The sequence below is a fragment of the Melopsittacus undulatus genome, chromosome 8 (assembly GCF_012275295.1).
Source record: "Melopsittacus undulatus isolate bMelUnd1 chromosome 8, bMelUnd1.mat.Z, whole genome shotgun sequence".
Taxonomy (NCBI): Eukaryota; Metazoa; Chordata; class Aves; order Psittaciformes; family Psittaculidae; genus Melopsittacus; species Melopsittacus undulatus.
In genome coordinates, this window is record NC_047534.1 from 2,165,639 (window position 1) to 2,182,230 (window position 16,592).

At 42.0% G+C, this 16,592-nt stretch overlaps 1 protein-coding gene and 1 long non-coding RNA gene across 3 annotated transcripts in view; one reads left to right on the top strand and one right to left on the bottom strand.

Annotated features, from left to right (window-relative positions):
- Positions 1-558: 558 nt before the first annotated feature.
- LOC101881629 (tektin-4) lies at positions 559-12,918 on the bottom strand. Its single transcript, XM_034065656.1, has 6 exons — positions 12,385-12,918; positions 5,736-5,806; positions 4,118-4,261; positions 3,056-3,278; positions 2,340-2,494; positions 559-772 (listed from the first exon to the last, which is right to left on the bottom strand). The coding sequence occupies exons 1-6, from the start codon at positions 12,916-12,918 to the stop codon at positions 559-561; spliced, it is 1,341 nt and encodes a 446-aa protein (XP_033921547.1).
- A 274-nt stretch (positions 12,919-13,192) lies between these two features.
- Positions 13,193-16,592, top strand: part of LOC115945835 (uncharacterized) — a 64,478-nt gene continuing 61,078 nt past the window's right edge. For both annotated transcript variants that reach the window (XR_004549914.1, XR_004549915.1), the window contains exons 1-2: positions 13,193-13,312; positions 13,913-14,007. This is a non-coding gene — a long non-coding RNA (uncharacterized lncRNA). The remainder of the gene's footprint in view (positions 13,313-13,912; positions 14,008-16,592) is intronic.

The following is a 16,592-nucleotide window of genomic DNA, read 5'->3' on the forward strand; positions in this document are numbered from 1 at the left end:
GACTGGGAGTGGTTTTGCCAATAAGCAGATTGTCATCTAACCTGAGCAAACTCTTTTTTACTCACTAATAATATTTGAGCAGCTTAAAAGTCTATCATCTATTTCCTTGCTAAGCATGTGACCTTCTGTCAGGCAAGCAGTTTTATTGCTGTCATTTCAGGCTGCCTAGCAAGCTATCAATGTTATATCTACATCTATGTATATTATTATTATTCCCAAGAAAGATTCACTCAATTTATTCACTCATTAGGGTGAAACCCCCTAAATATCACATACCATGCAAATGATGCATATATAACATAGAGTCATTTTAGATGCAATGAATCACCTTTAAGCTGTGTTTTAAACTCACTATACTTCCACAGGCAAGGTTTTATGGAGCTTTTAAAGTAAAGACTCAAAGCTCATCATTGTAATATACCAATGCATTTTAATCCAGAAAGAAGCAAATACAGTGAATACAGTACTTTTGTGTATAATATTATCCATATATTTTATATGAAAGATTCTAGACTCCATTTTTCTTCCAGACTTTGCATAGTTAGACAGCCACAACTCCTAGTAACCTGCTAATTTAAGAACAACAGGGTAGTGCATGCGGTGGGCCATGCACTTCTGCCTGTCAATAAAAATACTGTTTGTTTTCACAGCTATTTCTTTTTCTAAATCCATCCTTGTGTCTTCCAGGTTCTTCAGAGACTGTTCAGATTCCAGCAGTTTTCGCTTCAGGGATTCAATGGTCTCCGTTAGTTCTTCAACTTCACTGATCAACCTGCACAGAATTACAGTAAGTAGTAAAAAAAGAGCAGAAGCCAGTTAAAAAAGCATAGAAGTGTAGGAGGAATAAAGATCAACAGCTATGGAATCATAATACCTAACAACAGAGGAGCTCAGAGAGGTCCTACATATGTGGTCAAAAGCAGTGTTCACTTTCACAGCTTCTGTACAGAAGTATCCCACGATTCAGATTGTACCAAGAATGCCTTTTGCCACTAAGCCCAGTGAAACTATCCATCCTCACCCTCTCCCACTATGTAGAACACTTGTACTAAGAATTACAGGACAGAAATTGTTTGATAAGTCACCCAGTTTGTTAAGCCTGGTTTTTGATATGCAACACCCCATAGCAGAGAGGTTGGAACCAGATGATCTTAAGGTCCTTTCTAACCCTAACTATTCTATGATTCCATGATTCTATATCTATTCACTGGTATAAAACCCAAGGATTACAGATGATACTTATGTCAGAGATCAGAAAACAGTGTTTAAAAGCAGATAAGCTTTTAAAGAAGCAGTAGAACTTCATTTGTTAAAAAGCAGCAACCCATTTTAAAGCAGCACATCACTTCAACTGAAAGTCAGTGGGGGTTACATGCTTTACTGCAATCTGCTGCAGAGAAGGCACATATTTACTTCCTGGGAAAACAAGATCCCTGTGTTCTGGGCAAACTGAGCAACTACAAAAAGCATAAGCCTGGCAATTAAACACATGCCCATTCAGCAAAGCACTTTCCTGTGTCCTTAAATCCCACTGAAAGACACATACATACTGAAAAGCTTGTGCATGGATGGGTTGCTGAATCAGGACCTTAAATAAGTGTGTCTGAGATGGTGCAAAGCACCTGGATTCACTATAACTTTTTTTCTCACTGTATTAAGCACAGCATATCTGCTTTAAATGGTAGGCCCCTTTGCTACAAGGATATTATAAGCCTGCAAAAGCTGATTCTCCACTTTTCCTAAGGGTAGGAAAATGTAAAGGAGGAGAATCAATTACAAAGCCTGTAATGAGATCAAACCTGACAAATGTGACATTCAGACCTTTAATTTGAAAGGATTTGTTGACCACCAGTTTTAAAACGGATTATTACTGGAAATCAAATGCCACCAGCCTGATGCTTTGTAGTACAGAGGACTTGTCTCAGACTATGAGTATGTTGCAGCTCATTTATATTTTCAGCACTTGAAGCATAATTCATTTGGCACACAGTCCACCTTGTGGTGACTTTTGCTAAGAGCAACAGGGTTGCAAGTGGTCCACATGCTATCCAATTTCTTTGGATCATCTAAATCAGAAAGGAACCACACAGTTCAGAGAAGCAAGTCTTGAGACAAAAGGCAGAGCTGAATCTATAGATTTTCCATTTGTCTATAAATTAAGTTAAAGTGATATTTTCCTCCCAGTGATTTCAGTCAATTGAATTATTTCTGATTTATACCAGAATCAAAACTAGTAATAAAAGCTAAGGATTATGTGTTGCCAGTAAAAGGTGCAAAACCTGTCTAACATTACTTCTGGATAGAATGGACACTTGGAGGACTTGTTTAACAGTTTTTACCTGAATTGTGCTTCGTCTCTGCAGAGCTCTACATTGGGCCTAAAAGACCTGTCATACAGCCTTGTTTGAGCAACTTTCATTGGGGCTTCTTTGTCTTTGATGGCTTTTTTGAGAGCAGCAATGTTCGCTTCTTGATTCCCAATCGCCTTAAGCACCTAAGAGGACACCCAAGAAAAAGAACTGTTTAAACCCAGATATACATTGTCTCTGAGTAGGCTTCATCCATCTGTTCATGGTCCTAGTGAATCAGTTACAGTTTTGACCTCCTGTTTTGCCAGAATAGGGAAGAAATAGAAGTACAAAGGTGGGTTTGACCTCTACTACTAAAATGAGAATCTGATATTTCTAAAAAGTAGCAGAAAATATTCTGCAGGCTGTTCAAAACCTCTTTCATGTCTCCTGTGGGATGTCAACACATCCCACCTCCATGAATTGCTTTCAATGGTAAATTATTCAAGAACAAGTGATTTTGAAGGAGACCGATAACTTCTGTTTGGCTTTCTTCATATTTAAGGCCATCTCTCATTTAGAGAAGCACAACAGATAGCAAAAGGCTGAACTGGAGCCACAACCAGACTTGGTGGATAGTAAACTGACACAAGATAGTGTCTGATACTTGACATGGACAACATTTTCTTCTGGAGGACAAATCTACTGTGATCTTCTCAAAAGAGATTTTTATGCCTGTAGCCAGAGCTCACAAAAACAGCACTTACATTCTTCAAATGATGCTCTAGGTTGTGTTTTGCATCATCCAGCTCCTCACAGCGCCTGACAAAAGCCTCATTCACAGCAGCACATTGTCTCCTCAGGTCCTCAGATACATCATGAAGGATACTGTCAATCAAGGCACGGAGATTGATGGAAGCCAGTTTTTCTCGTTCTGCCCTGTAGATGTTGTCATGACTGAACTTGGGCCATGTCTCTGGTGTTGAGGCACTGGAAGAAGAGGTAAATGGTAAACAAATAGGAACCTTGCTCTTTTGTTCAAGTTGCACTCAAGAAGACAATCTGAAGCTGGTTCTCTTCCTGTGTGTTTTTAACCTCTATTTGTTTCCACTGCTGCATGCAGCCCAGACTTATTATGAAGGGAGACAACTAATCCGTTATAAAATGAATAAACTCTCATTCATTTTGTGGTTTCTGAGGGAAGTAATACACAAAGTCATCCAAATTTCTTCCATCTTTAGATACTACAAAGGTAAAGAAGGTATACACATATTTTTTTGTGAAAGCACAAGCAAGTCACCAACAAATAAACCCATTAACGTATTTAAGCTTTACAGTCTGTGTCTACTTTGAAACAAAAAGAAACAAGATCTCTGGTTATACTTCACCATTTCAAGCAGCAGGAGGAAATATATAGCACCTGGGACAGTGCATCATATGAACACTGCCTAAAAGACGAGTGGGAATCAGCAGGATTTACTGTAATAGTGATACTCTCTGTTTCTGGAAGCATTCGCCTTTCCCAAAAGAATGGCATGCCTGCTGATGTCAAACAGTAGGTCTCAATAGGATTTAGTATAAAGCCCATTATTTCCAAGAAAAACTTTTACAAGCTCTGTTTGCATATAGTGAACCAGCTTGGCCATCAGCGGCACGCCATGCTGACACGGTAGCAGCACCTTTACTATCCATGCAGCTATTTTAAAGCCATGACATGGTATGTCCAAAGAAGCAGCAATCACACCTTTAATTCAGACCAGCAGGACAGCTTTCACTGACACAAAGGATGTGTTGTAGCTCACCAGAGGATAACAGCAGCAACTACTCACCTTTCCTCATACTTCACTGAACTAGGGTGGAACTGGATGTTGGTGCTCTCGTTACTGTATCTTCCACATTTATCATCTATGTTGTAGGTCTCAACTTTGTCTGACCAGTCCATTTCACAAATCTCTTTATGATCTCGATTTAACCTGAAAAGTCATTATTATCATCACTGTTAATGGAAAGCAACACAATTAACAAAGCTTTTGTGAACTGAGGCTCTGAACCTTCTTCTTTCAGGAGCAATGAGAGCATAGACTTCACTTTCTGTATGGAAAATCCTAACCAAACCTTCTCTCCCACAGCTATCTCCTGGAAGGACAGTAAGCCTGATGTGCTAATCACTACCCTAGACTTTCAGTACTACTGAAGGCTTAGAGCTCTTATGCCCAGAGACAAAGGAGTTGTTGGACATTGGATTTTACACAGTAATCCTAAAACACAGGATGCTTTCAGTAGTGGTTATGGCTGCAGTTATTATGGGCAGAATAGGTAGGAGGTTTTCCCAACAGAACACTTCTCATCTAATAAGACATCAGGTAATTCAGCAGAAGACCCATCCTTCTCTTTTACTTGAGCATGACTCAAATTTAAGACCTCCATAAAGTTACCCTCTATTATTCTCTGAGTGCTCCTATCCAGCCTTCCAAAGACTGGAGCATGCAGGCAGTGTTATTGTCCTTGGAAGAGAGAAGTACGATGATATTCAGAGTTAAAACTGCTCCTTTTTTGCCGATTAAATGAGTCACAGGTCCCCCGATTAGAGTGACTTCAGATTACAAAAGGCAGGGGGTCGTTATCAACTGGTAACACCAGATGGCACTCTAACATAAGGAATGATGAAGACTCTGCCGACCACTGACACTATAAACGATGGTACTAAAACGGTACTACAATTATCTTAAAACAATCACAAAAAGCAAAGACTAAACTCAATAGACTTTTCTCATACTCTAATTGACATAAAATAACTACTTTAAATTATTTTGCGTTTATAAACAGTCTTTCTAAATATATTTCATTTTATCTGGTAAATAGCACAAATTAATAAGAATAAAACCTAAAATATAAAGGCTTACAGCAGTGGACTCTTTCATATCGATGCACCTTAGGATTGAGGTAACATCTTTCCAAAGAGCTGGTTATAAACTAAAAGCAAATATTCCTTTTGAAATGCAAAGAACATCCATAGTGATAAAGGTAGAATGAGGGTTTGCATTGTAAGTTCACACTGACATCTGGTGGCAAAAAAACTCCTCTTGGAAAGGTTCTTTGATCAGTTAAACTATTTTAAAAGAGCCTATTCTACAAATACATCAGACAGTGAACAAGGTAGAATGATATCCAGATAATACTTTCATTGCACTGAGGTTTAGTGTCAGAGAATTAGAGACTGGAAAGCAGGACTGAAAATCTAAAGCAGGGCTTTAGGGCACAACTCCTCTTACCTTACCCCACTTGGAAATCCTGGACTTTCATCACTGAGTACCTCTTTTCAGGTTTAAATGGAATACACAGAGCTCATAAGCCTGGCTCTGGTATGATCTTTATCCACTGTGTACTTTACCCCTATATATTTGGCTCTATAAGTTAGCTACAATGGTATCATGAAAACTGGCTTACCGCATCTGGTTAGCAGCTTGCGACAAAGTTCTTTTCAAAAGCTCCTGAACATTTCTGATAAGCTCAGCTTCCTAAACAAAAACATTGAGACTTCTGTGATATCCAGAGCAGAACGTACTATCCTGCAGAGCAATTTGATTACAATGGCTGTGGATAAACACTTAACTCTTCTGCTTCTTGCTCACTCTACCCCTGTTATTGGAAGACATGCTTTTCCAAGGAGTTAGCAGATGCTGAGGTTAACCCAGTGGTAAGTCTCAGGCAGCAGCAATACTTGGAACACCTCTAAAGCCTGGGGATTCATTATTTTCATATTATATATTCTGTGATCTATGTTCTATGACATTAAACAGAATATCTGAATGACTTGCACAGCCTTGAAGTAGGGAAAAGTAAGGCAACAGCAGATCTGCTCCTCTGGCAAGAGAATGGCTTCCAGAACCTGCTGAGTCCTGGCAGCTGCCTTGTCCTGTTGGAAGTGTTTTATCTGCATGCAAGGGAGAGGCTTCCCACCATCCTATGTCTCTCCAGAAGTACACTTTGACTGGTGATAAGGTGCTATTTAACATAAAGTATCAGCATCTTGTTGGCCTGCCTCCTTCAAATGCTTGTATTTACTAAACCCAGCAGTTGCTACTCTATGATTTAAACACCTATTGCAGCAGGTGTAGGAAAGCTGTCATAATATAGGCCAAATGACACTTTATTTTCTTTTATTAGATCTATTTATTCCAGAACCCATTTTGCTCCTGGTGATGGACAGTATCAAAGGACTGCAGTTATCTCAAATACACAATGTTGACTGAGGGCTTGATTTCCTCTCAGCTGCAAGACATGAAGCTTTGCCTCACTTTGATAATAGAGCCAATGTCTGCAGTTTCAGCTCAGGCTGGTTTTAGCAGGAATGCTTACTTCAACACAAATGTGATTAAACCAAAAAAAGACCACACTTCCTAATATTCTTTTATTGAACAAACACACCAGGTGCTCATTTTTGACTGCAATAATGCTGCTTAAGGGATTATCAGTCTTCTAAGTGACTTTGCTGACCTGGTGATTACATAGTATTATATAAAACACAGTCCAGCAAGCATTTTCTTTGTTATTATTTAATATTCACTGCTCAAATATTGAAAAGAGCTTTTGTATATGAAAACCTCCTCATTAATTTTGCTGGTTTACATCAAGGATAGTCATCCAATGACAGCTAAGGGAGTATATCCTTACTAATAAACTTTATTCCCAGAACACTGCTGGCACTCATTCATCCTTGCACTGGTTTTGACAAATAAATGAGTGTGTATGTCCCTGCAGTGTCAGTTTCTCCATCATAAGAAACCAACAGGGACCATAAAAAAGATCATTTTATTTCCAAATGGAAAAGGATGATAATCATGATTGGAAAGAAAACATTATTTTAAGGCTCTAAATGAGCAAAACTAAAATGAATACATAGCTGAAGGTATCATTTTACAAACTATGAGAACATGAAACCCCACTTCCTGCATGGAGGAAGTATTACAATGCATGAGTTGTCAAAGTAAGAATTCCCAGGATTTCAAAGGGTTGGGAAGACCCAGCACTCAAAATTACATTTACAGTAATTGATATTATTTTGTATTGGATGTAAATAAAAAGACCACGAGTTTCCTATGAGTAATTTCAACTAAGAAAAGCCTTCCTTTAGCAGTTATGGTCTCTCACATGGAAAGGGTGAAATAATGCAGTAAAAAAGAATTCTCTTGGGGAATGACCTAAAATAAAATTTACAAATGGATTCCTTGTTGAGGAGATATGCATTCAAACATGACATTTAAAACTGAGGAGACAGTTCTCATCATTAATGGCAGCCCAAGACTGGTTAGAGTGAATAAGCAGGTGGAAATGACAATGAATTTTCAATGCTTATCTACTAAACCTTAACTTTTAAAATAGATTAAAACTCAAGTTGTATGGCTGGGAGTTGCTGTGGCAAGAGGTTGAAAAGGAAGATACTTCATCCCAGCTGTACTCCTAGACATGTTAGACGTGCAGCCTGTTGCCCACCCATAGGTATGGCTGGCTCAGGGGACTGATGTGGGAGAAGGTCCACAGTGAAGTAATTCCTCCCAGGTAGCACTACCTGTAGAAGAGAAGGACCTGGCAACCTCAGACACCATGTGGAGGACTTCTAAAAGGCCACGTCTGCTCCTTTACATGTTCTTTGCAGAGTAAATTCCATCAACAACCTGCAGCCAGGAGCACAGCTTTCTTGGACTCCAATTTCACCCATAAATATGTGAGTGATTCCCCACTGAAATCCTGAGGGCAGATCTGGGTTTCAGCAAGTGGCAGAAGAGATGACCTTTTTGTGGTGGGCTCATAGACCTGTGCTGGCAATCCATCTGAAGGCCCAGTCTGTGTTGAGAGGAAAAGCAAGTGGAAGAGGTCTACAAGATAGCATCTCTGGTTCAGAGAACAAATGACATTTGCGTTTGAAATGTCTTTTTCTTCTCCTTATTTTCCCATACATGTCATCATGTGCTGTCTATTAAAATGAAATACTGTCAAATCTGAAGTGATCTTGGCTTCTTTTTAGCTGTCTTCTCCACAGTTAACACTAATAATAACCCTCTGTTATTATAAATGGTTGTCAATTAACAGGGAGGGAACATTTGATAGTTCAGCATATTCCCAGACATTGGTTTTATTACAGTATTTAATGTTTATAATGCAGAAGTTGAATTTTCCTCAAATCTTGTGATAAAACCATCCCAGTTTGTGACTTTGTAAGTGTCTAATTAATGGTGCAAAGAAAACATTTAAGAGCAGATGTTTATGACTTCCATGAATTTACAAACTCAGGTCTTTTGCAGCCTTCCATCCATCAGTGAGTTGCAGACGTCAGCAATGTCTAAATACAGCTCCCAGGACCAGCATGATACAGTGTGAGAACAGCTAAGAGGAACTAGTAAAACCCTGTGCAGTCACCCTTGATTTCAAACCCAGCTGCATCCATCCATCCATCAGCAACAAGGTGACACCAGATGTTCCACACAACAGCACAGCAAATAAAAGCAAGCGAGCTCACAGATCTCACCAGCTTCTGACCTCCAAACAGTGTGTAAGAGGAAGACTGTTCTTCATTACAACTGGGAGTAAAAGCAGGTACCATCTTCAAAATCCTAGTTCTTTCACTAGCCCTTTTCCTGCTGCTCTCTGAATTATTTCAGATACTGAAAATAAGCACTGCACTCCTAACTGAGCTGTCCACATACAGGAGTGTCCTATTGTACAACTGGTTCACTTGGCAAAGTGTTTGGAAATGGTATTCTGTTGTCTTCCTTGCTCCATTACTGCACTTAGCAGGAATACATACATATGAACCCTTTCTCCACCTTTTTAAACTTTAATTTTACACAGTTGACAGGATCTTGGCTGAAGCTTTTGTCTTTGGCGTGAGGGAATAGCTGAGGCTGACTTCATTGTTGAAGCAAACACACAACAAATCAACACTCTGAGTCTAGGGTAGAAAAATGGTGTCAATGTAAGTACATCCACTTATTCCACAGTCATATCTGGCACTCAGCTAATGAGTCTGGACAGTGGAAATAACCTTGAAATGCAGTATATACGCAGCTGAAACATGATTTATTGACAGTTCACCACCACGTGGCAAGTCCTTTGCTAGAGCTTACATTTTCAGAATTAAATGTGTGCACATAAACTTACTAAACTGTCATTAAACTGATGCAAAGGGGGTTCAGAGGAGATGTCATACAGCTTTTGAAAGACAAAACCCTCATACAAAACTGATGCCTTGACTGCTTTTGAATTCAGCTATTACCACTGCAGCAGCAAGGTAAAAGTACTCTATTTGAGAGATTTTATCTTCTTTTTAGTCATCAAGGTCCTTCTTTACTGAAGAAACAATTGTGTCTTTCTGTTTCTTTTTCTTAACAAGAGCTGCATTAAAAAAAAAGATTAATATGCTGTTAAGTGGAGTCAATGAACTTCTGAGTAGCAGCTGATTTTACCATGCATGTGAGGAGCTTTTACTTAAATACATTCATCTCTCATTCCAGCCGTGGCTACTTAGCAGTGGAATTTATCACAATAGGTGATCTAAATGTGATTCCATGCTGCAAAGGAAATAGAACAGGTGAATTGGACCCAAAACTCCCTAAAAGAAATAGGTGGTGTGCCAGAAGAAAACCACCAGGAAACCCCAAAATGTTATCTGGATGCATAAAAGGTCCATCAGAAATACCTCTGTTTTCTTTGTGAGCCATCTGAACAGATAATGAAAGTGCAATTACATGCAGAGATTCAAAACTGCTTGTATCTGTGTATTTGATGCTGTCTCTTCAAATGTCATCTGCCAAGGGGCTGCTGAAATGTGGTTGTCTCAGCAGGATGCTCTGGGAACTGGGAAATCTTTTTCACTGCTGCAGAAAACTGACAGGGGAACAAAACCTCTGTGCTATGAAAAGCTTTTCCATGATGATGGGAAAGGTAGTCCCTTGTCCACACATCCTCTTCTGGCTGCAGGTTCCCCCAGTGTCTGTCCATTGGAGTCAGCAGGAACACAGCAAAGGTACCAGAGAATGATGCCAACAATGCTCTAGAATATCAATTAGCTGTGTAATTAAAACTGCAAGGAAATGAATATCTATTTCCTAACATAGCTGACTTTCGGAAACTATTTCTTCTTTTCCTCAGTTTTTGCATGGAAAGAGAATAAATTATGCTGGATCTCTCTTGTGTTATAATTTCTTGAGAGAATTAAGATTAGAAAGTGACTGGACAAGTGAGCAACATTCAGAAATGGTATGTCAGTACTTTAGTAATGAAATTTGCATAACTCCTCCAAATCAGCAAATGCTGTAGCACAGAGCTACCAGGGAACTGGGCCATCAGCTTGGAAATCTGTGCAGTGAACAGTCAGAATTCACAGAAGAGCAGCACTAAGTGTCAAGATTAGTTTTGGAGAGAGTAAGAAATACAAAGTACAATCTGATTTCTTGCAGTGAAAGAGGTAAGAGTATTGCTGCAACTTCAAGAGCTGGCAAAGCCACAGAGGGCACATTTTAACACCTATTTGCAAGCGTTTGTGCCATAAAGTTTACTCCTTTGTGAAAATGGGAAGGATTTCCTCTGATATTCTGTACTCCTCTTCCTTCTGCACTGCAAAGGTCATTGGCATGGCAACAAAATCTTCATTTCTCAAGAGTCCATCTGCTGCTGGCACACCCGCCTCAACTGAGCTCACATCATTCCTTTTTGATGACATCCTACTTGGCTGTTGACTGTCTGCCGTCACAGGCACACAGTCCCAATTTCAGGTGAAGAATTAGCAGCAGCAGCAGATGCACTTCTGAGCAACGAACAGACTATTCCCTGAGATCAGGAGGAATGAAACACACAAGAGAAATCCTGGCAGGCAATGCTTTCTTTTAGTAAATGTTACATTCCATGATTTCTCTAAAACATCAGCAGCTGATGAAAAGAATTGCTTTCCTGTAATGTGAATCTTGTAACAATTCGCACACTGAAATATCCTATACACTAACTCTCACATGTTTATATTTTTGACAGGATCAACCTCTTAAATATTGATTAAGATTCAGCAACTGTACACCATTCCTATTTGAAATATTGCTACATGCGAGCATGAGAAACGCTATCATGCCATCAACCATGTAAGTCTAACAAGTAGTATTTATCATCTGGTTTAATCAGTAACTCATCATGAATCAACTTTCACAGTAAATTGGAGACTGAAGGCAAACTATCATTCCTTTATTTATGGGACACTAGAATAGGTGCAAATCCAGAATGAAAAATGACCCTGGGATCTGTTGTCTGTAACATGACCCACAATAATTAGACCAGCTTTGAAAGCAATGTACACGCTGTGTTGGATCTCAGTGACAGATAACTGTCAGATGAAGTAGAGCATTCTCTATGGTAGGAAAAGGATAAAACAAATTTCAGGAGAACCTCAGGTTTGTTGAAGTCACATTGTCAGAAATACCAGCTGTCTGTGCCCTTTGCTTGCCTTGATCTACTATCATGTGTAGGTGTCACACAACTACCTCGTGCAAGATGTTTAAATGATGGTCTGTGTTGAAACACTGCCGTACAGTGCTGGATTGCCACCTCGTCATGAACCTTGGCAAGACTACATCAGCCTCAGTAAGAAAAGGTAATGGCAGAGTCTGACAGATTTGGACAGCTTGAGCATTAGAACAGCCAAAGGCCATTTCCCTAATACTTTGTCCTTAATACTCTGCTTACTGGGTACTGCATTTTTAAAGTGTAATCTGTGGCGATGGGACTAAGTTGAGCCTGGAAGCAGTTTAATGGCAGAATAGGATGCCCATCCTGATTCAGGAAACCTCTGTTTTGATTTTGCTTGGCTCTACACTGAGAGAGGAGAGGCCTGGTCTCCTGTAGTCATCCTCATGTGTTTTTACATACTTTTTAAACAGAGGAAGGATTTTAAACAATCCTTCTTAAACCTAGGAATGACAGAGTCCAGATTGCCCTAGGCTTTGGCATTGCCACAAGATGCCTGCAGTTATCACATACTGACCAAGCTGTTCACCATTTTAGAGAGTAGAGCAGCACTAAGACAGCTGCCAAGACCCCCTAACATCCTGCTCACCTTCAGCAACTCTTGTTCCACCTCATCATTGACCAGGTCTGGGGATTGCCTCCTCTCCCGACACTGCAGGTTATCGGTGGCAATGGCATAGGGCACCGCAGTGGCATCGAGCGCCCTTTCCAGCCGCAGCTTCTGTGCTGCCAGGAGGCTGGTCTCGGCATCCAGGTCCTCGATCTGCCTCTGGAGCTCAGACTTCCAGAAGTGTATGTCCTGCAGGCGCTGGCCCAGGGCGGCTGTGGAGCTCTGCTGAGCACGCTGAGCAGTGGCAGCCGCATGAGCAGACAGCTCCTTGGACTCGGCCCGGTTGCACTCCCCCCAGTCGCAACCGGCGGAGGCCTTGTTGTACAGATCAGAGTTGCTCTGGTGCCACTCGTGGGTCAGGTACTTGGCCGTACGGAAGCCGGACGTGGTCAGGCCGCTGGAGGAGTCGGGCCCCGTGTTCAGCGCCACCTCACACACCTTTCTGGGTAGCTCGGAGACGGGCACCGACTGCGGGGCCGGCTCCTTGGTCATCAGCGCCTTAGCCTCCGCCATGGTACCGACGCCTCCCGCAGGGCCAGGCCCTGCACCCTGCTGGGCCGCACCGCGTCCTGCCGTCGTCAAGGCAACGGCGGCAGCCAATGAGGAGGCGGGACCCCCTCCTGTGCGTAGGGAAACCCGAGGCGGTGTCTGGGAAGAGCCCGCCCCTTACCGCTATCCACCAATCAGAGCGCGGATCCGCCCCGAGGGCGCGTCTCATAGGGCCACGCCGGGTGGCCAATCGGGAGCCGGAGGGGCATGGTGGAGGCACTGGTGGTGTCATGGCGGTGGTCTGGTGCGAAGTGTCGCAGCCCTCAGGGCCTGGGGCTGGAGGTTTCCCCGTCACAGGCCTTGGAGCGTGTCTCAGTGTTTATAATCCGCGTGTGCGACCGTGTTGGTGAGAACAAAGGTACGCTCAAGTCTGCACATTGCCTTCTGGCTCCCCTTTGTGCTGAGGAACTTTGCGTTTCCAGCCACTGCGTGAGCGCAGTAACACTCTTCTCGTGTTGGTTTTAGAAATGGAAGAGGATCCTGACTGGGTTTCGTCAGGTTCCTGCCCAGCAAGCTCTGGAGGCAAGGAGGAGGTGCTGCATGCACCTCTGGGATGGTCTAGAGAGCTACTGAGTGGGGGGAGAGGCCTGCGGCATCCCCTGCGCTTAGGGCCTTCAATTTAATACATTTTAGCATCTCCTTTCATTTTATACCAAAATGTCCATCCTTAAAGCAATTTGTGTGACTCTGGCCTTGTCATAGTCCGGATGCATGTGAAACTCACTTACTGCGGCATCGCCTGGTGAATTTTCACGTGGGAAATGCAGCTTGTGCTTGATTACATGAAGTTTTGGGGGATGCCATCAATGAGCAGCAATAAAGGAAGGGTTCGAGGCAGACACGTCTCTTCCGAGCTCTTGGAGGAAGGAGGGGAGGTGTTGAAGAGCACGGTGACAATAGGGGGCACTCTCGCCCTTGCACTGCGGCAGATCCTGTCTTAAATGTTGTTTCTTTGTAGAAAATGGGAAGAAAAAGCCATGTGCGCTGAAGCTTGCTCGGTGTCGTCCCGGCTGATCGGCTCCTGGAGGAGAGTAGTGTCTGAGCTGCATGGAGGTGAGCACAGCAGGTAACGCACCCACACCACAGCGTGGAGAAATTACTCCCTGCCTGCTGGGTGATGCTGTTTGCACCACACAAAGTTATGCAGGGGACACGTTGCTTTATTAGAGCTCACTCTAAATCCACAGTAAGTTAATGGTCAATGTTCTGACGGGGTCTTGCACTCTTTAGGAAGATCAGGTGCTTGTCCCTGATGGAGAGCTTACTTTGGAAAGATGCATTGTGCATGGGCTGCAAGCTGCTGCCCACAAACCCTGTGCTGCAGCTGGCAGCACATGTCCAGCAAAGGCTCTTTTCCACAGGGACAGTGCTGAAAAAGGAGATTCAATCCCAGCAGAGATAAGAAAACCTTCACCTTCCCTTTTGCAAATATTATAATTGGCCCTCCACTTAGATAGCAGCAGTAGATGATACTCTTTGCATTGCTGAAGTCTCAGAAATGACACACTTTGCTTTCCCTTCACACTTCATTTCTCTCCTTTTTCTTGCATTTTCCCCACTAACTGTAACTGTCCTGTCTGTTCCTTTCCTTATGTTACCCCCAGCCTGTACTTTTCTTTCTCTTTCCTCTGCTTGTGGGCTTCTCTGCATGATGATCTATGCAAATTTTGCAGTTTTAAAGTACAGTAAGGAAAAACCCTGCTGAGCTATTCAGAGTGAAAGTCCTTGGTATGGAAAATACATTTTTTCAAAATAAGGGCAGCATTGGTTAGCTATTAAGCAGCATTTTTCTCTGAAGGTTTCAAAAGAGCTTTTATTAGTGGCATCTTATCACAGCCCATTCAGTGTCACCCAGGCAGTTCTGAAGGTGGGTCAGTGGCTAAGGCTGTAAACTTAGCTGAGTTCTAGGCCTTAAATGTGACTGGTAAATTATCATCGTTTCCAACAGGGAAACACTGCACAAAATCCATGTAAAGTCTTTCTTACCTGGTGCAAGGATTACTTCAGAGAGCAGTTTTAGGGTCCCAACTGGTCAGTACTTCCAAAGACAAGACAGATGTTTTCATCAGGCTATATTTTGTTTGGGGTTTTTTTTGTGTCAGTCTAAGCATGCTTTCAAGTGTTCACAGACACATCCTGTCCTAACAGGCTGCATAGCACATTCTTGCAAGAAATAAAAGCAAAACCTACTGGCACCTGGCAGATTCAGGAGTTCCCTTCATTATCCAGGGCAGACCCAGGGCCCCTGTGTTTCAAAGCCATTCTGCCAGTTGAGTGATTTAATATGCCTCTGTAACATATAAATTATTAACAGCTATTCAAAATGTTCCCAGAGCACAAGATGACAAAACATACTGGAAGAACAGAACAGAATTTTTTTCTAGCTCAAATCTTTTGACATGCAGTAGATTAAGATTTATCTTGGCTAGAATCCTTTTTACAGGAAACTGTTTCCCCTTCTCATAGCAAATGCTCCTATTTATGTCAGGTGCCTTGTGAGCTTTTTGACTTGCTGCTGTTGCTGCTTCATTTTGTTTCCTTACTTTATTTTGTTTGATTTTTTAAAATTAGCATAAGTGGCTAAAGCAATGTTGTCACCTGGATCCAGTCTCCTTCTTGCAGCTAAATCATTCCATGCTTCTGACTGTAGGACAGACTGTAAACTGCTCAGTGGAGTAGTATGGGTCTTGTACATGGAGAAGGGAAAGCTTTCCTCTCACACCCCAGCAGCTGGGATGTTTGTGTCTTGTCCATAGCACAGAAGTACTGGAAACCCTTTCTTTAAAGAAGGTCTGGGTCATTTAACATACTCTTTCTCCTCATAAAGGCAATCAAAAGCTTGAAAACGTGACCTGCTTCTATCCAAATATCCCTCTAAGCAGAGGCCAATGCATGATGGAGTGTTCTGAAAATGTGCTTTTCAAGCTGTGCTGATGCTTTGGGGGTTGCCTATGGGGACCTGCTGAAAGGAGGCAACCAACGCCAACTTATTTTGTTGTTCTAAGCTGAACAAAATCTCAGCACAGCACAGCTCTATCATGGCTGTTTTCTTGAAATTAATAAACATAATGACTAGTTAAATACTGTCCCATCAGCAGAGAAATGGGAAACAAGATCAAGCAAACCACCTGACATAGATTTTCTTCGAAGAAAGGGCTTTGTTCTCCCTTGTTAAGAAGGAAAAGCACATCATAAACCTTCTGTAGTTGGCCAGGTATAAAGAGATATATTGCAAACAGGTCTCTGACTGATCACCAGGCATAAATATAATTTACTCTCCTTCCCCTCCCCACTCTCACTCCCATTTTCCACAGAGAAAAATACCTGGATGTGCTGCTGTCTGGGAGATGTGGTGCCTCTGCATCAAAAGCAGTGCAGTCACTTTTCATATCTCTGTTGTGAAGTGCCAAAAGATGTTTCCTCTCTCTCAGCTAACAGAGTGGGGTGGGCAAAGAGAGCTGAACCACTTTCCTGGGCTGGCTGCTGGTCTTTGAAGTGCTTCCTGCTAACAAATAACCAGCCATGCACAAAGGCAAGCAATCAGTCACATAGTCAGGAAATACCATCTAGCATTTAACCATCATTCAGCATTTTGCAATAAGGGACAAAAAAACATGGCTGAAATAGAGTGATAGTAC

What these genes read in the sequence shown, in the direction of transcription:
- LOC101881629 (XM_034065656.1), bottom strand. Translation starts at nt 12,918, where the DNA reads ATGGCGGAGGCTAAGGCGCTGATGACCAAGGAGCCGGCCCCGCAGTCG. An exon ending in CAAGCTGCTAACCAGATGCG is followed by an intron (nt 4,262 to 5,735) that starts GTAAGCCAGTTT and finishes ATGACTTTTCAG; the next exon opens with GTTAAATCGAGATCATAAAG. An exon ending in AGAGACGAAGCACAATTCAG is followed by an intron (nt 773 to 2,339) that starts GTAAAAACTGTT and finishes AATTCTGTGCAG; the next exon opens with GTTGATCAGTGAAGTTGAAG.